General features: G+C 35.8%; 1 protein-coding gene across 1 annotated transcript in view; it reads left to right on the top strand.

Annotated features, from left to right (window-relative positions):
• LOC149149518 (uncharacterized) overlaps positions 1-8,497 on the top strand; it is a 58,775-nt gene extending 50,278 nt beyond the window's left edge. Inside the window, exons 3-11 of the mRNA XM_089442504.1 lie at positions 2,077-2,175; positions 2,386-2,711; positions 2,839-2,996; positions 3,144-4,150; positions 4,355-4,606; positions 4,716-5,936; positions 6,095-6,661; positions 6,781-7,323; positions 7,566-8,497. Of these exons, the coding sequence (XP_089298630.1) occupies positions 2,077-2,175; positions 2,386-2,711; positions 2,839-2,996; positions 3,144-4,150; positions 4,355-4,606; positions 4,716-5,936; positions 6,095-6,661; positions 6,781-7,323; positions 7,566-8,147 (4,755 nt within the window). The 3' untranslated portion in view covers positions 8,148-8,497. The remainder of the gene's footprint in view (positions 1-2,076; positions 2,176-2,385; positions 2,712-2,838; positions 2,997-3,143; positions 4,151-4,354; positions 4,607-4,715; positions 5,937-6,094; positions 6,662-6,780; positions 7,324-7,565) is intronic.
• Positions 8,498-13,168: the final 4,671 nt, after the last annotated feature.

Here is a 13,168-nt window from a genome sequence, read left to right on the forward strand (position 1 = left end):
GATTTTAGGAAACATTCACATGTTATATGTCCATAATGATGTGATCTTTGGTATTGGAATGTGACTCTAATATAGTGGACAATATTTTAATACAATGCCTATTTCCAAATTCTATCCTTTGGTATTGGAATGTGACTCAAATATAGTGGACAATATTTTAGTATAATGTCTATTCCAAATTCTATCTCTATGTCCCCTTCTAATCCGTCTTTTAAATCCATTTCACTTAAGTTATTTGTAATTATTCAGGGTTTCATTTTCATGTCACTTACATATACATCTAAGCAACACCTTATATTATTCCCAATTGCTCGAAATTCATCCAGAGACCAAAACTCGGAGGGTGGGTAAACATGCGATTTTAAATCATTGTTTGTAGTGTGGGTCTCTCTATCCACAAGTAAAAGTAGGAAGTTTATCTCTACAATGTTAATGGCATATACCCCCACTACCATTGTAGTTTCAATATCTTATCCACATCCACTTAGATTTGAATATAAATGCAAGCCAACCCCTTATTAATAGATGAAACTCTTGAATGTATCTTATGAGAGGACATTGTTTCAATTCCAACTGGTCCCATAATTTTCTTTGTACCAATTTTTTGCCAAATAAGTGTCTTGTGAGTTCTTAACTAGTTATTTTAATGTCTTGGTTCATCCTTATATTATCTTCCAATACTAATTATACTTTATTTTTTGTTAATTGCACATGCCTTTTGCTTTTCCCCCTTAAGTTTCTTTAGTTAGATCCTTCCCTTTTCTTCTTTTCCCTAACACCCCACTATTTAGTTTCCATAAACTCTCTTTACACAACTCCATAATCCCTTTCAAAATAAGCTATCCAAGCTAGATCTTTTTCAAGGTGTTAGTTTCTTTCATTGCACTTGAACTAAAGTTTCATAAAAAGTAAATCAATAAACCAATGTTATCTTTTTCCATCCCATTCCACCAACTATGTCAATGAAGAAATTAATTCTCTTAATTTAGAGATTAAGATTGGATTACCATTGATCTATTCACTCTCTACTTTCTTTTTTACCTTTATCACTAACATGAAAATTTTGGCTATCCTTTTAGTGCCCTCCCAATGCTTATATCATCCACCACCAAATCTTAATTTAAAACCTTGATCCTCTATATAATTTTCCTATAACTAAATTTTTAAGAATTTCCTCTTCATTTTCCTATTCTCATTTCCTTCCCCTTAATGCACTACCTTAAACTTTCACTCTCTACTTTATACATATACTTCTACATCCACATATAGATTCATTTTAATTTTGCATAAATCAAATTCATTATGAATTAGGTTACCATTTTTTTTTAATAAATGAGGTTATCCATATTTTATTTTGTTTGATAATTATTTTATTTTATTTAATTATTTATCAGAGATTTCTCAAACATCCCTAAAAACACCCAATATTATATCTTATATGTTTTAAGTATGTTTTTTAACATGTTATTTCAAAAACAATATTCAATTGATAAAAAAAAAGCGAGTGAAATGAATGTTTTTTATTGTTCTAATGAATGTTTTTTGGTTCTTCTTTTAATAGGCGAAAGCTATCCTTTTAGTGCCCTCTCAGTGCTTATATCATCCAACACCGAATATTGATTTAAAACCTTGATTCTCTATATAAATTTCCTATAACTAAATTGTTAAGAATTTCCTTTTCATTTCCCTATCCTCATTTCCTTCCAGGCTTAAACTCTCACTCCCTACTTTATACATCTACTTCTACATCCACATAAAGGTTCATTTAATTTTGCATAAATCAAATTCATTATACATTATGTTTCAATTTTTTTTTATAATAAATAGGGTTTTCCATATTTTATTTTATTTTATTATTTAAAAGAGATTTCTCACCCATCCCTAAAAGCACCCAATATTATATCTTATATGTTTTAAAAGCACCCAATATTATATCTTATATGTTTTAAAAGCACCCAATATTATATCTTATATGTTTTAAGTATGTTTTTTAACATATTATTTCAAAAGCAATATTCAAGTGATAAAAAAGCAGCCAGTGAAATGAAGGTTTTTTTATTGTTTTTCTTTTAACAGACGAAGGCTTCATCATCGCAGCTGCAACGCCTGGCTGAAGATTATTTCCCCACCACTTCAAAAATCTTCTCCAAATTAAAAGTGTTCCTCTTTGAAGCAGTAAATGTCACTGTGCTTATCAAAGCTTTTTCATAATTTTCCAATCATCTGTGCTTATCAAAGCTTTTTCATAATTTTCCAATCATTTAATTTGTTATAATGTTCGTCTAAATAATCATTGCTCTTCATTTTATTGTATGGCTTTTACAAATATATTTTCATGATTATCTAAATTATAATTTATCTGTTGTATTATGTTATGGCTTTCAGAAAGATGTTATTCCGGGCGAGGCGATCAAGACAGCTGTTGACGTTGTCTTAAAGGGCATGGGTGCTGCAGACTTGATTACTACACCCTTTGTCGTGGTCGCCAACATCTTGGAAAGATTTGACGATATCCGGGACAACAAAAATGAGTGCATGACTCTTCTGAAGGAAATGATTTTTTTGGTCCAATTGGTTAAGGAGTTTCAAGAACGTCCTCAGTTGATGGGAACTAATGGAATAATAATTGGTGTCGTTAAAGAAGCCACTGAATTGATAGTGGAAGGCTCCATTCTATGTTGTACTCAAATGAAGTCTTCAAGATTTTCCAAGTGACCACTGAAAACTCCAATCTTATTTGTTTGAAGGTGTAATTGTTTATTCATGCATTTATAGTTTTATAGGAGAGGTCTCTTATGTGTGAGGGGTGGATTAAGGCCTATTGATTGAATGCACTAGGTTCTTGGCAACGTCAGTAGACAAGGAAGACCTATCCAAATTTCGACAAAAGTTGAGGGACATGTACACGCATATGAATGCCCAAATGGGTATGAGTCTTTATGATGTCAATGTACCTAAGAAGCCACGACTTTCTCGAGGATATCCGGAACACGCAGGTGAATATATATTTTCAGATTAATGTTGTCCTTGTTTTTATTGTTAAGTCACATAAACATGGGTGTGATGTTTCATGTTGTGGAAACCGTTGTTCTTGTTGTTTATTAACATAAACATGGGGGTGACGTTTGATATTGTGGAAACAGTTGGGATGGAGGAGCATGTGAAAAAAGTTCTTGAACTTTTGGATTGGGAAAGTGAAGAAAAAGCGGTCGCTGTTATGCTACATGGTTTTGGAGGCATAGGGAAGACTACCCTTGGAGATGCTGTGTTTTCACGAGCTAATTTTGAAGGTTGTAAATATTCGGAGGTTCAACTATTTAAGGATATAAAATCACAACCGGATATCATAGAGCTTCAGAAATGCATATTAAAGGATTTAATGGAACATGAAGAGACAGTTCCAGAGATCAGAAAGTATGAGGATGGCCAGCGAGAATTGGGTGGCATTTTAGCTAAGGTGCCAGCCTTTGTTTATATTGATAATGTGTTGGGTGGAAAGGAGTTTGAACAGCTTTTGCCCAAGGATGTGAAAAAAGCAAAGAAGCTGAGGCTGCTTTTCACTGCTCGTGACCAAGATGTGAGTAGAGCGTTACCAGGAAAAACGTCTCGTAAAATTTATGATATGAAAACAATTTCAAATAGCACTGCAAAGAGTTTTTTAGAAAGGGAAGTGTTAGATGACATGAAGGAAAAACTAAATTCTAGCCAAGTCGACGACTTAATAGATATATGTGGTGGAGTTCCACTAATGTTAACCTTAGTAGCGAAAGTATTGAGTTCCGAAGAGGACAAGCAAAAGGCTTACAATATGGTTATGCAGCACAAACAGAATGTGGAGGCTCTAACATATAGGGGGGGTAAGGACGAATATTTCTTTGCATATGACTCTCTCCCTGATGAATGCAAAGATCCATTTCTTGATGTCTGTTTGTTTTTCAAAGGATGGAAGTGGGACACAGTAGCAGATATTGTTGGAGAGGATGAGTTGGATATATTACAAAAGAGAGCACTCGTCACCAAAGGTATTGATAGCGCTGCATCAGTACATGACGTCATTTTGACAATTGGTCACCGAAAGGCAGAGGGAACGAGATTCAAATTCAGCAGCGCAAGTCAATTCGATGAGTTTCTCTATCAGGATGAAGAAAAGGTATCAAATCCATAACTTAAAGAAATCATTTGCATTTTTGTTTCATGCAATAATTGTCTTGCTTCTCATCACTAACTCAATTCTGACTAGTTTCTCCATCACAATGAAGTGAAGGTACCAAATCTGTCATATACAATCTTGTTTCATGCAATGATTGTCTTGACTTTCATGATTGACTCAATTTTACTGAATAATGGGGTGCAGGACATCAAAGGTATATGGTTCGGTGAAAATAAAGATGCATGCAGCATATCATCATCAAAACTAGACACAATGTGCAAGTCATTGAGAGTTGTTGACCTTGGAAACTTGACAAAAGTGGAAGGTCAATGTAATAAAATATTTGAGAACTTGGTTTATTTTCAAGGTGGAATTACTCAGCTTCCGTTTGATGTGTCAAAAATAAAGAAGTTAAGATACTTGAAATATGAACCCCAAGATTTGACTCTACCTAAGGTAAGTCTCCATCACAATATTTGAAACCTCATGTTTTTCATTCATTTTTCTAGAAAATCTTGAATCTCATTTCATTGTGGTTGTCGCATATTAATTGCATGATTTGTAGATGCCGTCAAGCCTCAGGCACATGGAATTTGATGGAAGATTACAGTCTCCTGCTCTCCAAATCTTTCCCACCTGTCTTCAACAACTTCAGAATTTGCGGATATTGAGATTGATCAAATTCAAAGAGTTGAAAAAATTGCCTGAACATATAGGCGATCAAGTAAAAGTTCTGCAAGAACTCTCTATTTCACATTGTGAATCTCTAAAGGAACTACCGACATCAATATCAAGTCTTCAATCTTTAAGATTATTGAGAATGGATTACTGTTCGAATCTGGGGCAATTGGCAAAAGATTTTGGATCATTGAAATCTTTGCAAGAGCTTAATTTGCAGGGTTGTTTGAACTTGAGGCAACTAGGAGAAGATTTTGGATCGTTGAAATCTTTGCAAGAGCTTAATTTGCAGGGTTGTTTGAACTTGAGGCAACTAGGAGAAGATTTTGGATCATTGAATTCTCTGCAAGAACTTAATTTAGAAGGATGCACAGGCTTGACTTCACTTCCTAGTTCTTTTGAAAAACTCTCATCCTTGAGATCATTGAATTTATCTCATTGTGAAAACTTAGAGGATCTTCCTCGTGGCTTGGGAAATTTATCATCAGTTGTTGAATTATATTTTCGCGAGTGTCGTAATCTAAGAAGTATTCCAGACTCTATTGGACAATTGAAGCTCACGGCCCCCTTTATGGATATGACAAATTGTTCGAGTTTAACTGAATTACCAGATGGGTTTTGCAACCTTTCCTTTATCACCCACCTTGGGTTGCTAAGGTGCACGACTTTGCATAGGCTTCCAACTCGATTTGGGGAATTAGCAAGTTTAAGATGGTTGGTCCTCTATGGATGCAGTAGCCTAGAGAGGCTTCCAGAAAGCTTTGGTCAACTTAGGTGTTTGGAGACTTTAGCCATGCAGTATTGCACAAGCCTTGAAGAGTTATGTAATGACTTCCATTGCCTCGCATCAATGCAGTTCCTAAATTTGAGTGGGTGCGTAAGTTTAAAGAAGCTCCCTGAAGATTTCCACGGTCTTCCCTCATTGCAAAATTTGATTCTAGGTAATTGCGCCATGTTGGAAGGAAAATCGATGGACAATGTGTTAAAGATTAAAACATTAAAGGTTGTGGACATCACAGGAAGCATAAGGTTGGTGGATAGATGGGCGGAAATCCAAAGAGAAAGTGATGAATCATCTTCTTTTCAAGAGGTGGTGTTGACAGGGCAGGTGTTCATAACATCCTTCCATCCATATTTATCATACTGATATTTTTATTATTTACTTTTATTAATTTTTATATTTAGCATTAATGGTATTTTATTAAACCTCATATTAAAAAAAAAAGCCATATCATTGTTCCGCTGACTTTATAAATATCTTTACAGGCTATTGACAGGGAGAAATTCGAAAGGAAGATGCTGTCCCAGTTGGAGCTTCTATTCAGTGAAGGACAAGAAAAGCCATTCCATCCATCAGCCCCCGTCCTTTTTGTCGTATTCGATGAACAGAAGGATTTCGATGATAATTTCCCGTGGCCTTTAATTGAGGAGACTATAGATGACATCCAAATAAATCTTGAAATGATTTATATCGGCCGTCATTTTGATAAATTGACTCCAAAAGCTAAGAAGATCATTGTGGGACATGTTGACAATCCTCAGAAGCCAGAGGTGCTCCTTATGCAGCGTAACATGAGGCAAGTACTAGGTCAACTGAAATACAGTGTCTCCTTTATTCAATTAAGTAGGGTGGAAGATGGAGGAGATGGTACTGGCAAATGGCGTCCTTGTTGGAAACTTTTGACAGGACCTGAAATGGAAGAATTCCTACTATGTCGCTGTAGAAAATACCTCCAATTAAAGCAACTTGCAGAAACGAGTCAAGAAAGCACTACAAAATTGTTAATAGAATTGTTTGCAGCAGGAGAGGCCCAAACCTGCACATTCCTGAAGGTATTCAATTTTTCAGTTTCGTTTTATTTTATTTGTGAAACAAACTATCTCTATCTGCGTAACAATGTTCTGGTTTCATTTTGTCGACTGTCACTTATTATGTTGGCATAAAAATACAGGCTCCAAGTGGAAGTTCGAAACCAGCAGCTTTGAGTTGTACAGCAGAAGATTTGAAAGGAAAAACTATTTTTTTAGAAATCAGGGCTCTGCACGTGGGTTATGATCTCCGCCTTGCGTCTTTGATTCAACTATATAATACAAAGAAAGAGACATTTAATTTTGAAATTATCTCGATTCCTCTTGTGGAACGAAGTAGCAGCCCAAGATTAGATGAATTTGAACAGTTTTCAAGAGACATTCCGTGGCTGGTCATCCAAAATCCATGGGCCATACCAACTGCAGTGAAGTATTTTTTGATTAAACTGTGTGCACCGCAAGAAAAGGAAGAAGACTCTCCATATGACATCAAGATAATAGAATCTAATGGTAGAGTATTCACAACTTCTAAGCCTGTAATGGGTTTGCTGGATAGGTGGGGGCCAAAAGCTTACCCTTTTACAGTCCAGAAAATTGCAGAATTAAAAAAAGAAGAATGGAATCAAATGGAAACAATGCCTACCCTGGAATTTCTTTTCAATGGGTTGGAAAGTGTCTCAGATCAGGTAAGTGTCTCGTATTTTTTCAGATATGCCATTACAAATATTTTTAGTTGATCAATCTTAAATGGTTGTACGCTAGTTTATTATTATTTTAAAAATAATATATGCATCTCTGATATATATATATATATATATGTTACATTACAGTCTCTTGGCTCTTGACACAGTTAAAAGGGAAAATGATGTATAAATGATTTTCTAACCGATTCGTTCAATCTCCACTTTTGTTATTTGATGTTGAAAAGGTAAAAGAGATGATGCGTCATCAAAAAGTGGTATGCTTGTACGGCGGGAGTGAGTCCGAGAATATCATGAAAGAGTTTACAGGTTCAATACGGAATGCATTTATAAGTGTAAAGGACAACATCCACATCATCTATATTCCCCGTTTTAAGTTGAAAGCTGACGAAACTTGGATAACAACAGATGCCGGACAATGGTATTCTTATCAGCCCATGGAAATGTTCACATTGGCACAGGCTGAGATGGAGGGCATGCTTTTGTTAAATCTATCGCAGCATGATGCTTTTAGATTTTGGCGCCGCATTGCCCTTTTAGAGGAAGAGATGCCTGAAATGTACAACAGTGACACGGAGCAATTAAGTGCAATGAAAATGCTATTTCAGTGTTGGGATAATGAAAATCCATGGATGATTTTCATGGATGAAGAAGGAAAGACAATTACAACAAGGGGAAGAAAAATTGTGTCGTCATGCAGTGGCAGTATGGAAGATGAAGCAAAGGCATTGATAGAACTCCTCGTCAGGGGTTCCAAAGACCAAAGAAAGGAAGCATTGTTGAAGTCAGAACAATTGTCTGCAGTGTAAAATAGATTGGTTAAGGGAAGAGCTTAGGATGTTTTATGATTTGAAAGAATTTGGTAAGTGGTTTGCAAGATTTGGAAAAATGGAGAAATGGTTTTTTTTTGGGAAGATTGGGAGAGGGGATAAAGTTTGTCTGGGTCATGACCTATGTGTAAGAGGTAATCAATATCATAAATTTTCTAATAAGTCGGTGGAGTTTTTAAATCAGTTGGGTTATATTGCTACCTTTGATGTTGTTCAGATTTAGATAGTTAAGAGTGGCTTTCAGCTCAAGATTTAGGCCTTCTCATGTTTTTTAGGTGAATGGAACTCTTTTGTATTAAAATTGGGTAAGAAAGAAGACATCATCAAATGGTCTAAGAATAAATAAAGTGGAATTATAACAACTAGATCTAGAAATGACGGGTTAATTCAAGACAATCCTGTTGCTTTTTCAAAAGGGTGGCACAAATTAGTTTGGAGAAACAAAGCCCTCTTAAATGGAGGTTGTTCCTTTGGTTGTTGATGGGTAGGTCCTGTATTTTATGTTCTATGCCTGATGATGGTGGGCAGTCTATTGCTTATTTATTTATTCATTGCCTTTTTGTAATTTCAGTTTAGAAAAAAGTGTTATGTTATTTTAAACCCTGTTAAATGGTAGCTTTGTTGAAAAAACACAAAACTTAAAAAATAGACTTTTATATATATATATATATATATATATATATATATATTAATTATTGCATAAAATATGATAAAATAATTAATGAAATAATAAAAGTTTTTAAAAAACTCATGAAGTAAGTACATAAGGGATTGTTGTGTTATGAAGCAATCTACCTAACAATTCTCTATCTACCTACTCCATGAACTATTTAAAAAACTTTTATTATTTTATTTTACTAATTATTTTATCATATTTTATAATTATAAAAGTTTTTTAAATAGCTCATGATGTAGGTAGATAGGGGATTGTTGTTATGAAGCAATCTACCTAACAGTGCTCTATCTACATACTTCCTGAGCTATTTAATTTTTTCTATTATTTTAATAATTAATTTATTAAATAAAAAAACTTTATATATATATATATATATATATATATATATATATATATATATAAAATTAAATTTGTCAAATTTATTTATATACTATTATAGATGTTTATCATCTTTATTCTGATTATCTAGTTTCTAAAAGTTAATGATTGTTGTTTTATTAAGACAAAAATACAAATTAATTATATATAGATATAATTGGGAATTATTTTTAAGCAAACATTATACTTAATTTTGTATGAAATTATATTAACAGTTTGTTCCAAAAAAATTAAAAAGAAAAAGAAAAAGAGAGATAAAAATAAAATAAAATTCTACTAATCTATAGCTATAGCCAAGTAAAACTTAAATAACAACTTTAAGTATATTTTGGTACAATAAAATTCAATATATCTAACTACTTTATAAGCTATGGGTGAATATGAGCTCACTTTGACAATTTCAACTTTCATTGAAATTTGATGGGTTGTGCCTTTTTCCACAAGATTTCCACACTTTTAATTGATGGATTACAGCAAGTTAGTGTAGAAATGGAAATAAATATTCTACTGTTGTTGAATTTGAATTGAAAACAAGAGACAAATTTCTTCTACAATTATGTCACATAATAACATATGCAATAATATACAACCATCGAAACACAATGAACATAATGATTTTACAAGGGAACTGCACTAGGAAAAACGCCTCCACTGCTTTGCATTAATTCATATTATGAGAATATGGATCAATTACAATGTCTTGCTTCAATCTTGAAGAGCACTCTGCGCTGCAATTTTGATCTCCTACTCACTGACCTCCTCTAACTAATAATTAACCAAAATAGGCCCTAGCCTTCTCCTTGTGCAATCCTTGAAGAAATTAGCTCCTAAAATATAGGGAAAGTCCCTATTTCCTTGCGCAATTGCTAGAGGAATTGAAAATCCACTCCAATGAAAAACATGTACACTCAACTAGTATACAATTGATAATTACAATGTGCCTTTTCCTCCACTCCAACAAGGAAATTCAAATTCCATGCATGATTGTGACTATTTTTAGTAAATTGTTCAGTTAACTGAGATATCAGCGAGTTGACAACAGTAATTACTACTTAGCTGAACTCCTACCAACTCTACTAATGACTAGAGCTCAGATAACTGAGTTTAACTTACAATAACTCCACTAGATTTCTAAATATTAACAATCAATACATGCACAACTCTACTTCTAGTTTACAACTCATTAATTTAACTAGGATACAAAGTCATGTCACTCCCGCTAATTGCAATCCAAGTCATCCTACTGACATGGAAAATCAAATTTCTCCACTTGACTAAGGCACAAGTCAAATGGAGCCTTTTCTTGCTACAATTATAACATCTTCACATTCTCTCTGTGTTTTTTCAATAGATTATGCTCATTGTTAACCATATGGATCTTATGTGCTACAATATCAACTTTTAATATATAACCAACCTAGTTATCACATATATTAATTTAGCTATAGCCGAGATATTGATACAGAAATAATTTTTTTTCTGAATATGACTACTTCTATTATCTTTACAAAACAAATATACAAAAAAGATTACATAGGGCAAGGTTTAAGTGGATTTTCTCATGCTCCCTGGCCTTGCCCATATTGCAGCACCCAACTTGAGTGTATTCAAAATTGGGTGACTCGCTGTACCCCTGCTGACTCTATTACATAACACTGAAAGACTGTCCATAGCTGGACTGAACATTTGATGCACATAAACACATTTGACACGGACAAAGACACAAACAACTGGACAGAAACACTGGACACTTGGACATTTACAAGCGACATTTGGACTATAAAGCCGACATATGGACAATATGACCGAATTGCCCCTGAAAATCCCATACAAAACAGAAATTACCATGACAAATTCATTCTTCATCAGTAGACTGGAGCTCCTCTGCAATTCTGCATCCGAAGTGGAGCGTATTCTCCGAATCCGAGAGCTGAATGATCTTATGAGGACTGTCATTTCGGGCAAGTTTACTCGGACCGGGCAAAGGATTAGCTGTACGCACCAAGGGACCAGCTTCAGGATCCAAATTGGGGTCGGAGCCTTCCATTCTCTGCTTACCCTTACTCGGACCAGGCAGAGGAGTAACCGCGCGAACCGAGGGGCCAGCTTCTGGGTCCAGATTGAGGCCAGGGCGTTCCAATTTCCGCCCACCCGCGTGACACGGAACCGACCAACCCATCCCTGGAACGCGCTCGGGCTGAGCCCATCCAATTTCTTCACCCACGGGAAGGCAAGCGACAGGGGAGTCGTCCCCACTGGAATGCTGCCTATTCAGCTGAGGCTCAATGCCAGGTTCCACAGCAATTGTCACAATCAGAGAGGAGTTGACATGCGGACAGGGGAGACGATACCTGAGCATGGGAAGCTCTCTCTGGCTATCTCCATCAATAGGGCTGCTTTCCTTCTGCCCTCCAACTTCGTCATTACTATCCTGAAACCAACAGGGCTGCGAGGTGACTTCTATTGAAGAAGAAGGGGAGTGATGGTCTTCTCTCGGCGGAGCTCGACCTTGAATTCCTCCCCTCCGGCTACCCATTTGTGGCCTATCCCTCGGCATACTTAATTGCCTTTCAATGTCAATGCTGTGTGCATTCACCAGGATTAACGCAACTCCCAGTAGCAAGAGCGAATTCCACCACCACGCTCTGTCTCTGGCCTCAGGCGTCCATTGCCTTAACGCGCCTGAGCTCCAAGAATTAGCGCCAAGAACCAGACAAGAATTAGCGCCAAGAACCAGACTTGAGGGCCAGCTCCAAGAGCAGGCTTCCAGAGCCCACTTCCAGAACCCACCCCAATTTCCTGAATCCGCCCCTCGAGCCCAATGACAGAGCAAATTCACCTCTCGAACCCAATGACAGAGCAAATTCACCTCTCGAACAACAAGAATTAGCAACAGGACATTCAGCATATAACTCCAGTTCACCCTCCAACGATGGGGAGCAGTCTCACAGACGACGTGCTGACAGTCTTCCGTTTCCCCCCTCGGCTTTGCATTCACCTTGCGGCTTGCGCAGAGGAGGGTCTCCCTACCAGACTCACCATACTCCCTCGAACCAGCCATCCTCCCCCGCTTAAACTTCTCCATCACCCTACTGCCCATCTGCCTCCCTCGAGCCGAGAGGACAGGCATTAATGCCGTCTCGTCTCCGCTCTTAACTCCATTAAACTGCCTTAACGCGTGGTACCACCCTTGATTGTGGTCGTGACACCCGGCCACGTGATGGCCCGTGTCATTCTCGCGGCTCTTAATCACCCGCATCCGGGGATATTGATACAGAAATATTAATAACATTGGCTGGGATAATTATTTAGTGGGTTGTATTAACAAATATCTATATCCTTATGGTTTCAAACTCTTATTATTTGACCGTCTGTATATTTTTCTATGTGTAACTCTACCATATGGAATATGTAACAAAGCCAACATTTAAAAAATGTTAGCATACTTATATTACGTCTAACGTCTAATGCTTACACATCTCCTCTATACTTGGTTGTAGAGTGCCCCTCGGCGCAATGAATATTTTGCTCCACTCCATTGGGTTAGTTTTACCAAATTTTTAATTTAAATTTATGACTTTTCATCATCAATCACTAACCTTTTGAATTTGTTGGTTAGAATTCAATGAAAATAATTTACTTTTAAATAATATGGTATTATCAATTTGAACTTATGCTTTAGATGCTACCATGTCACAATCAATTGTCCTATGAAGATTTTAATTATTATTATATTATTAATTAGATCATATATTTATACACAAGCCGCTAAGTAACATAAACTCATTAGTGTGTTTGGTGTGTGCAAATAGTCATATATCAAAGACATTGTTGTTGTTTTATTTTGATTATTATTTATGTGTTTTTTTAAATATATAGCCAACTAATCTATAACTATAGATTAGTTATTTCGAAAACCTTTAGAAATAGACTAAAATTTTGATAT

The sequence above is a fragment of the Pinus tabuliformis genome, chromosome 9, assembly GCF_031772625.1.
Source record: "Pinus tabuliformis cultivar Carrire ecotype Pingquan chromosome 9, CPIR1, whole genome shotgun sequence".
NCBI lineage: Eukaryota > Viridiplantae > Streptophyta > Pinopsida > Pinales > Pinaceae > Pinus > Pinus tabuliformis.